Source organism: Acyrthosiphon pisum, chromosome A2 (assembly GCF_005508785.2).
Source record: "Acyrthosiphon pisum isolate AL4f chromosome A2, pea_aphid_22Mar2018_4r6ur, whole genome shotgun sequence".
Classification (NCBI taxonomy): domain Eukaryota; kingdom Metazoa; phylum Arthropoda; class Insecta; order Hemiptera; family Aphididae; genus Acyrthosiphon; species Acyrthosiphon pisum.
In genome coordinates this window covers 81,255,090-81,266,050 of record NC_042495.1, presented here as the reverse complement: position 1 = coordinate 81,266,050, position 10,961 = coordinate 81,255,090, and the positions used below count along the sequence as shown (strand labels likewise).

The 10,961-nt window shown below is 28.7% G+C and overlaps 1 protein-coding gene across 2 annotated transcripts; it reads left to right on the top strand.

Moving 5' to 3' along the window:
- Nucleotides 1-6,904, top strand: LOC103310012 (zinc finger protein 2 homolog). Of its 2 annotated transcripts, XM_003245960.4 has the most exons (7): nt 1-57; nt 491-534; nt 1,099-1,248; nt 1,851-1,955; nt 2,325-2,429; nt 2,799-2,903; nt 4,733-6,904. In XM_003245960.4, the coding sequence occupies exons 2-7, from the start codon at nt 506-508 to the stop codon at nt 6,492-6,494; spliced, it is 2,256 nt and encodes a 751-aa protein (XP_003246008.1). In that variant the 5' UTR covers nt 1-57; nt 491-505; the 3' UTR covers nt 6,495-6,904. The 2 variants fall into 2 exon arrangements, with proteins under 2 accessions (XP_003246008.1, XP_003246007.1); XM_003245959.4 differs by lacking the exon at nt 2,799-2,903.
- The last annotated feature ends 4,057 nt before the right edge of the window (nt 6,905-10,961 follow it).

Sequence of the window (10,961 nt, the reverse complement as noted above, 5' to 3'; positions counted from 1 at the left end):
AAATCAGACTATAAAAATATCCGCTGCTGAAAGTAAAATTATACTTCATATTACTAGGTATAGTGTATATAGTATACTTATTATTAAATTTATATAATATGTTTAAATGTTTTCATTAAATATTGCATAGAGAAACAATGTTCGATATTATATGTTATGCTAAATATTAATCCATTGACAACGGAACACGCTACCAGTCACTTACAATATTATTTTATTTAATAATAGGTAAAATTAAATAATATTATATTATAACTCGTATTTTATTGTTTGACATAGTATTTATTGTTTTACTTTATCATATAAAAGATTATTATAATGATTAATTTGACACTGGTGACTGGGTACAATAGAATTAATACGAAGTTTTCTATGTGCCACTATTTGCCGCCTCCTCGGGAGCGTAGGACATATTTTATTATACACTGTTTCTCTATACAAATAATATACTAAATAGACTTATTAATTTATTGAAATAAAACATTTTTAGTGATCAACATTATAGATGAACAATATGGAACATTTAAATTCAAAGTGAGTATACTTAAATAAAAATAATATACAGAGATTCCCAAATAGTCACTTGTATGGTCCATTTTAGAAAATGTATGAATTTTGGTAACCCAACATATTATGGTTTTTTTTTTTTGTTTCATTGTTGATCGCTATCTTTGAGCCTGAAAGCGTGCTAGTGACACATCACTGGTAAACTTGTAATCGTTGCAGATAATGATCAATGATGAAAAAAAATTCTGACATAAATTCAGTACATAATATAGTTACACCGAAACATATATCTGTAAATATTTTAGAGGCGTAGAATAGCAAGCTAATGGTTCAGAATTTTTCACATTTTGTCTATCGTTACTTTTTTTTTTTTTGAAATAGGGATTATTAAACTCATTACTTAGTCTTTGGTGTAATATAACATGACTATTTTGATGGATAATATTTTTACACATATAGTCTTATTTTAAAGCACCTAATTAAGAAATATCTTAATTATAATTTATACATCCAGATAGAGTGATATTTAAGTTTTCCAGTATTTAACATAAAAATTATTTACAATGGTAAATTTATATTTGTTTTATTTAGAAACAAGAATATTCCTGTATTCAATAAAATATTAAAAGTATCACTTGTAAATTGTGATCATCTATTGAAATTTCATAACCAAAAATTAATCAGAAAAGAAAATGTTGAATTTGAAGACGTTGATAACACATCCGAAGAAAATGATTTTCAGTAAGTACCTCACTACTATACTTTTGAGTTATAATAATTATGATATGTTTTGTGTAGTATAATTCAATAAAGTACCTCTTTGTAAGCTAATTAAAATTATGAACATAGTACAGTTTATTTTGTTTAAAAATTGTTTTTATAAAATCCTGACTACATTTTAAACAGTTGGTGTAAATTAGGTGCGCTTTGTGGACAAATCTAACCGATGGTGAATTAAATACTAACTTCATAAATGACATCATGGGTATTCTTTTTTCATTGCTCAATTTTCTAGAGACCGGGGTTAATTCTTTATAATTTATTGGGAGAACCATGCTATCTAATAGTCAAAACCTTATTCGAAATAATTCAATGACGAGGGTGCATCGAAATAGCGGTGCAAAAAGCAACTGTTATTTTTAAATAGTAGATTTTATTACATTAAATAACTCCATAAATAAGTTGATGCAATCCTTGAAGAGATTTTTAAAGACTTATTGCTTATACATACAAAATTTAAAGATAATAAGAATGAAAATTGTTATTATAAAAATCATACTTTCTTTGATAAGTTGAGAATAAAAAATACTCTGATCTAATTATATTGTTATTTATATTTTTAGTCAAAAAGTTAAACTAAAAGACAACACTGTTAAGAAGATTGCTATTTCGCAAATAAAACAACAAAATATTCATAAAAGAAATGAGAATGGAACTATTCAAATACAGTAAGATGATGCTTATGACAAAATATTTTGTTTTATGTAAATTAAATAGTGTCAGTATCTAATAAATAGTTGACAATTCACTACGTCTTATTCGGGAATTTAGATAATACTTCAATAAGATACTATCTTAATTTGTGTTCTCAATTTATTTCATAGGTACCATTATAATGGATGCCAGTATTGCTTACAGTTAATTTTACTTCAAAAAAATTGTCTAACCACTAATCACAGCATTTAATGAACTCTTCTTTACATACACTATAAAAAGATAATAATAATGAAAATTTTTATTATAAAAACCTTACATTCTTTGATAAGTTGAGAATAAAAAATACTCTGATCTAATTATATTGTTATTTATATTTTTAGTCAAAAAGTTAAACAAGAAGTCAGCACTGTTAAGAAGATTGCTATTTCGCAAATAAAACAACAAAATATTCATAAAAGAAATGAGAATGGAACTATTCAAATAAAGTAAGATGATGCTTATGACAAAATATTTTGTTTTATGTAAATTAAATAGTGTCAGTATCTAATAAATAGTTGACAATTCACTACGTCTTATTCGGGAATTTAGATAATACTTCAATAAGATACTATCTTAATTTGTGTTCTCAATTTATTTCATAGGTACCATTATAATGGATGCCAGTATTGCTTACAGTTAATTTTACTTCAAAAAAATTGTCTAACCACTAATCACAGCATTTAATGAACTCTTCTTTACATACACTATAAAAAGATAATAATAATGAAAATTTTTATTATAAAAACCTTACATTCTTTGATAAGTTGAGAATAAAAAATACTCTGATCTAATTATATTGTTATTTATATTTTTAGTCAAAAAGTTAAACAAGAAGTCAGCACTGTTAAGAAGATTGCTATTTCGCAAATAAAACAACAAAATATTCATAAAAGAAATGAGAATGGAACTATTCAAATAAAGTAAGATGATGCTTATGACAAAATATTTTGTTTTATGTAAATTAAATAGTGTCAGTATCTAATAAATAGTTGACAATTCACTACGTCTTATTCGGGAATTTAGATAATACTTCAATAAGATACTATCTTAATTTGTGTTCTCAATTTATTTCATAGGTACCATTACAACGGAAGTCAGCATTGCTAACAGTTAATTTTACTTCGTAATAATTGTTTAACCACTAATCATAGTATTTAATGAACTCTTCATTAATGTCTGGTGATAATTTGAGATAGCTTTATTCTTTATGACGTATTGTTGACTTTATTGGTATGCTCAAATAATATCTGAAAAGGTTATGAAATATATTATGTTATTTTAAATGTATTTAATATTGTATATTAACACAAAATTGATCATTAATCGTATCAATAATTAGTAATAATTACCTTAATTTCAGTATTAAGTCCATTTTTAATCGTTCAAATTTTCTGAAAGACTTGGCAATTGTTCATTTTTAATTAAAATCTTTATATATACTTGACAATTTTAATTCTTAGATCCATTTATTTATGTGTTGCAATCAGCTTGATAATCAGCTGTTCTTCAATTCTATAAATATTCATGATTTCCTCTGCAAACCAAGATAAATATTAACAAAACTCACTGTCGTATATTATTTAAAAGAAACTAGTTTACTAAAAATCTGTTAAATACATACATAACGAGAATTTATAGTATCTCATTTTAAACTGGATCATCTCACATTCTCACCAAATGGCCAGCGCCGCGGGTTTGATTAATAATAAAAAAAAAACGGGTAAATGGATGTCGCTCTGGTGTACAGTAGGTTACAAGTGGGTCACTGTATAATGGATTGTATTAAATTTGAATTTATTTTGAAGAGAGACAGTTTATCAGTCTGGATATTTTATATTGTTATTATTCATTATAGTCTGTAAGTTGACTTAATACTATAAACTACAACAAAATAACTAAAATTGTTTTTATAATTATTATTATTATTGTAACAATTTATTGAAAATATATAAACAATTTTATTAACATTTTTGGACACAAAAAAAAAAAAAAAAAAACCACATACAGTAGAACTTCCATTTAACGGTCACCGGAGGGACTGTAAATAATGACCGCTATTTAGAGTTGCCTGTTCTACAGAGGTAGAATAACACTAGGATACACTCGACGGGAATAATAAAAATTGACCGTTACATAGAGGTGACCGTTAACGAAAGTTTTACTGTACTTTCCTTAATATTATTATGTAGACATCTTTACCGTTTGTTGGCCATCTTTGTCTAGAAACATGTACTTGTACCATGACACTTGTACAAATTAATTTTGAATTTATCTCTCTCAAGTACACCATGTAGTGACCAGAGTTCAATCAATTTCCTTTGTGAAATATAGATGCGTATGGCTGTTAACTTGATGTTGAAATGTGAATAGTAGTTGACGAAATACCATAGGCAATTTTTAATTAATTACAGTTTACAATAATATAAGTTTTAATTTTTACAAATCTGTACTATCTATAAACATATTTCTAGCAAGTTCGGGTTACCCCACGGCTTATATTGTCACTAAAAGGATTTTGCACCTAGTGAGTGAGCTACTTATCTGCGGGCATGCCTGCTTAAATAAAATTATTGTCTCACTCCAAATGACCTTAACATCTGCTGCTTTATTTTATTTTACTTTTGTTAAGTAATAATCTGAAAGATATATTGAATAGATATTGAATTATTTGATAGTTTTAAAACTGGGCTATAGTTACTGATCTATTTTATAACAGTTATACAACAAATAGTTATTTTTTTTGTTTCAGTTCATTTAATTCTAAAGAAAATATTGAGACTACTAATTATGACAATGGAGTTGACCGTGTTGATGATATGATACATAGCAGCATTATTGAAATTGTGCCTAAAAGATCACAGTTAATGTTATCTGATGTCGAACACCAGAAATCACGTTTAAATACTTATGAAAAAATATTACTCTACTCTAAGCAGAAGAGGACACCTAATCCGAATAAAACTTTAGAGTGCATGTACTGCAATAAGATATTTACACAGCAATCAAATTTAACGGTTCATTTAAGATGTCACACTGGTGAAAAACCATACGCATGTGATTTGTGTAAAAGATCTTTTGCTCAGAAACAAAATATGATGTGTCATATGAGAACACATACAGGATATAAACCTCATTTATGTCCAATTTGTAAAAAGACATTTAGCCATAAGTCATTATTAGACTACCATGAATGGACACACACTGGTATTAAACCATTTAAGTGTGAAATTTGTGCTAGTGAATTTTCTCGGAAATCAGGTTTAGTACATCACCAAAACCACAGTCACACAGGTGAAAAACTGTTTAAGTGCAATGTTTGTGACAAAACTTTTTACAGAAAAGCATTTATGAAAAATCATATGAGAGTCCATATTGCTCCGCAATTAGAAAAGTGCCATATTTGTGATAAAACATATTTTTATAAGTCAAGTTTACGAAGACATTTGTTGAATCATTCTGGTGAAAAGATGTTTGAATGTGATATGTGTAAGAGATCCTTTAATCGGAAATATAATTTACTTGCCCACTTAAAAATTCATATGACTGAGAGACCTTATGAATGCAGTCTCTGCAGATCGACTTTTCCTACAGCATCAGAACTAGAAAGCCATACAAAATCTCACATCGGTGATAATACATTTCAATGCCATCTTTGCGATGCAAGTTTTATATTAGAATCACTTTTAGATATTCATATGAGATCTCATTGTGGAGATAGACCATTTCAGTGCCCTTATTGTTTAGCAACATACGCCCAGAGGAAAAGTTACTCTTACCATTTAAAAACTCACAGAGATCATGAATTGTATAAGTGTAATTGGTGTAAAATATCATTTTTTCAAAAAAATAAGCTAATTGATCATTTAAGATTACATACTGGTGAGAAACCTTATAAATGCATCGAGTGTAACGAAAGATTTGGGCAAAAAGCTGTTTTACAATCACATATGAGAACTCACAGTACTGAACAAAAATATAAATGTGACACATGTGGAGTAGTCTTAAAACAAAAATTAAATTTAATTAAACACATAAAAACCCATCTTGCCTTCAAATCAAATTTTAGGTGTAGATTTTGTAAGACTAATTTTTTACAAAAATCAACCTTTATGTGTCATATGAAAATGCATTCTAAAAACAATTATTATAAATGTAGTATATGTGGTATTTCATATCCACAAAAAACTGACATGATTAAACATGAAAAGACTCATATGATTGAAAAGGCTCTACTAACTTGTAATGTATGTAATCAATCTTTTCCTTCAAAATTAAAACGTATAAATCACGAGAGAAAATTTCATACCGTACAATCATGTTATTGTATTATCTGTTATAAATTGTTTTTTGAAAAAAAGGAACTTACAAGACATATTAAATTGCATATGAAGAATATGTCATCTGAATGTTTGATTTGTAAAAAACCATTGCTACAAGTACCTGTTTCGGCTAAAGTATTAAGAGATATAACTGGAAATAAAAAAAATTTATGTGATGAGTGTTCTATTTAATGTTCCATCTTCTAATCTATCAGATACGCAACTAGCTGAAACATATTATAAAGACAGCATACCGCCATTCCTGAAGTTTCTGACCATATTGAAGTTTCACTCTTTTAAATGGGACGGATTAAATAATTTATTTTTATTTTATATTTTAATCGTTTTTATTTTATAATTGTAATTTTTATAATTTAATTTAATTTAAAATTGTTTTCAATAATTACTTACAGATGATTTGTGATCTGGGCGCTTTATAATTTGATGCACCTTTTAATTGTATAATAAAAATGACAAATTACATTGCATCAAAATTCCACTTCTTTTAATTACAAAGATCTGAATGAATCTGTTTTAATATTATAATATTTTACTATATATATTTTTATAAAAATGAATTAATATAATTATTATACTATTGACAACATATGTTTTATTTTGTTATTATATCCTGTGATGGAAGTATTGTCTAATGAAAATATTGATGTGAGAGCTGGGAATAAGAAAAAAAACAATTGTTTAAACACAGTTACTTGTGAACTGATGAACAAATGTTAATTTGTATTGATTTTGGCAACTGTTAGCAAATCACTGCCAAAACATACACAAATCAGTTAACTCACTATAATGATGATTTTGAAGACAGCGATGGAGAAGAAAATTATTCCACAAGTCTAAAAAAATTAATGAATTGAAGAAATGGACCTAGCCAAACAAACAAAAAATTCACAACAACCATCGTTGCCAGATAATGACTGTTTCGATTAGACTATATTATATACCCTTAGTGATGGAAGAAAATTAGTTGAAGATGGAGATACATTCCTGTAGCTTGAAGATTACTCGCCACTTTTATTCCAACGTTAGAACTTTTTAATTCTGTTCATATATATGAATTGTCTATTTACAATATTTTCGGTAATATTGTTGTATATGATTATGATTTTACACACTACAGAACAAAAAACATACGCACAATTAAATACTAAAATAATATTATTGTATTTCTTATAAAATTGTTAGTTAAAAATTATAAGTTTAGCTACAGATTGTTGATCTAACACTGGTAATTCTACGACTGACTGACTCTCCTTGTGTCTTGACTCGACCGTGCTCCATGTCACATACAAAAAATTATTCAGCGGATCCCACGGTTGTAGCTTCGTCCACCACATTCTGTGTTTCGTAGTTACAACGAAATACGATATTACGTTTAATAAGTATTATATATATGATGTTCAGTTTTTCTTAACACTCCCCAGACACCACAATACATGATCACCATGTTACACTATAGCAGAGTTTCAAATTTTCTGTTTTGTGGAAGTCAGTTCAGTTTAACAATAATATTAATAAAATAAATTACAATAAAAAAAATAAATAAATAAATAAAATGAATCATACTTGGGTGTTTTCCTGAATACTGTTAAACTTAACGGTTTCTGGTATTTCACGGTTGTATAATTTTATGGAAGCTTTTTTTAATCTAATACTTAGTATACTAATTGTTAGTATTGGTAAAATTATAAAAATTACAATTACATGAACTTTTAATGTTTAGAATCAGTGAAGGTTCTGACGAAGAAAGTGAGAGATTTCTTAACACAACTACTTTATCAATCAGTTGGTTCAAATTTTGTATGATGATACCATTTTTAGTTTGGTGGGTGGGCGGCATTTGAGGAAAACGCGTTTTTTGGTTGGAAGGGATTTTCCGGAAAATTCGTGAATGGTCGTACGAATTCGTACAAATTCCGTACTAGATAACTGCATAGAAATTTTGTAGAAATAAGTAGTTTTGGAAATGAGTGGGCTGGTGTCCCATTTTACCACAGTGAAAACATGGCGTGCTAGGTTTTTTCGTACCGGTATTTCCATTTCCTTCGTAAAATCGTATTGACTCTGCGTGTGACCTTCTTACTCTTTCTTTCTTTCATGCAGCTTGAATTGCCTTTTGTAACATCAGAGGGTTGCGGGCTTTTATAAAATCTTTCAATTTTCCGGCACCTTCAATGAAAACCTGTATAGTCTGTGCTTGTAAGCTATTTTCTAATGCTGTAACCACCTCCGCTGATTTTTCGCTAGTTTCTTGCTCCAAGATGAGGGTTTGCAGGAACTCGATACGTGTAGAATACGCCATGACGACCTCTTCTGGTTTTTGTTTGCTTGAATATAGTTCCAAGTAGAGGTGGGTGGTTGTACTTTGAGGTTCCAACGAGGTTTTTAAAGTTTTCTTAAATTTACTCCATGTCTTAATCGAACGAAATTTAACTTCAGCCCGGGCCTTCCCCGTAAGCCGAATAATCTGCATGCCTTGGAGTAGTCACTGCTTGGCTTTTTCGTTGGCGTACATAATTGCAAATTCACGTTGCTCTAAAAACAACTCGAGATCCTCTTGATTTTCCCCACTAAATGTAGCTGGTAATAACTTTAAGGGTGCTTCTAGTCCGATTTAGTCTATTGTTTGGTTAACGTTTTCTAACAAAGTCTTGTTGCTGTCTATTACGTAAATTGACTGATTTATAAATAGGTTATCAACCGAAATTTCCACAACGAGTCGTTCAGAGCTGGGAATCTTTGGATTCGCAAAGCTAAACGGAAGATTAACTGTGGGGTAGGGACAGGATTTTCAGAAATTTCCCCACTATAATCCGGATCAAGAGTGAGGGACCTAACACTATTATTTTCCGTATCACTCATCAAATATGTATTAAGTGATAGAGATCTACCGTGTCTTCGATAATTCAGCGCTGCTGCAACGCTTCGTCAGCAACTATAAATTGTCATTTTTTAATTCAGCGCAAAACTACGCTGCTTGTGATAGGAAGATGACGTTTTTTAATTCATCATAATGATCACAACCTAGCGAACCAAACAGCGGTTCCAGCAGGTTAGCAACATGCTGGTCAATCACAATCATATTCATCATACTTTCTTATCACATCTATCACGCTTACAGCAGCGCTGAATTATCGAAGGCACGGCTATATTATGAAAAAAAAATAAAAAAAACTTGTACTGTTATCACTATTCGCGTTAAAAAAAATGTACAATAGATAATTTAAATTGCTATAGTATGTCAATAAATATTAAATAATATTCCGTTACTCACAATACCGCGAATTCTACTGATGATTCCATGATTGTTGTCATAGGAAGGTTCTAGAAAAGTCTGGTTGGCTATGATTGTTGTCAGTATCACGAATTGTAAACGAAGTATTTCCTTTTGGACAGCTCTTGTTGAATTTAAGTTCGCTTGCCCCAAAACAGCTGGCGCGGGGACCAATAAACAATTATTATTATTTATTGGTTTTCACTTCGATGAATAAATAATAGAGTAAAATGTATCATGTTATATCCCAAATACGTTACGGCGGCGCTGTCATGTTTACAAATGTCTTCTAACAAACACTATTTTGAAATGATCTTTTGATGTTAGACGCTATATATCATATCCCCTCATAGGTCCATGATATGACTATTTCTGGTATTGACATTTACCAAAACTACAATCGGGTGGGCAACAATGGAAGAATAACTATACTGTTCTGATTGAAAGTAATTGATAAACTAAATAAAGTAATGATTATTAATTATTACTAACAGGTACAAATATATTAAGTGCAGACCAATTATGCTATTATGAAAATTGGTTCATATTTTAAAACCAACCTATAACCTAAGCTAATTTTATAATTTATTTATTCTAAAAAAATTACCAAGTTTCAAAATATAAATAAGTATATATATGTACTTATTTATTTATCATTTAAAATTAAATTATTATAAAACCCCTCTTTTCACATAAAATTCCAGTCTACAGCACTCACCGGGTCACACCAGCCTACTACACCGCAAATTTGGATTCAAAAGTTATTGTATTCCAAGTAGTCATTACCATTCTATGTTATTACTAATTAATAATAAGTAATAACATTTTATCAAACTTAGGTAACAACACATGCAAATGTGTTTCCTTGAAAAATACAAATTTTACATTAGATTTTATAATCTTATGTATTAAATCTAAAATGTAAAAAGGATACAACAGTATTGTGTTTAATAACAGATTCAACAATGATTTCATAATAAGGATAATAGTTTATAAAAAAAGAACGAAATTTAAACACTTTACAACACTACAATAAATTATATAGTTCAATAGTTCTTAAGATTTACATTTTTGTATTTATTACAAACAAATTTTATCTCCAATATTATTCTGCCTTCTTATAAATGATATTTCAGATGTTATTTCTCATTCTAAAATCCTATTATTAGCCGATGATGCAAAAATTTTCAAAAATATTACCTGCGTAAATGACGCGGTTGAACCTCAGTTAGATTTAAAAAATATGTACAAATGGTGCCAAAAAAATGCTATATATTACTTTTCCTTTAAAAAGACAGTCTATACAATTTAATTATTCTTTGGGTAATATACATTTATGAAGAGTCTCTACGGTACATGATCTTGGG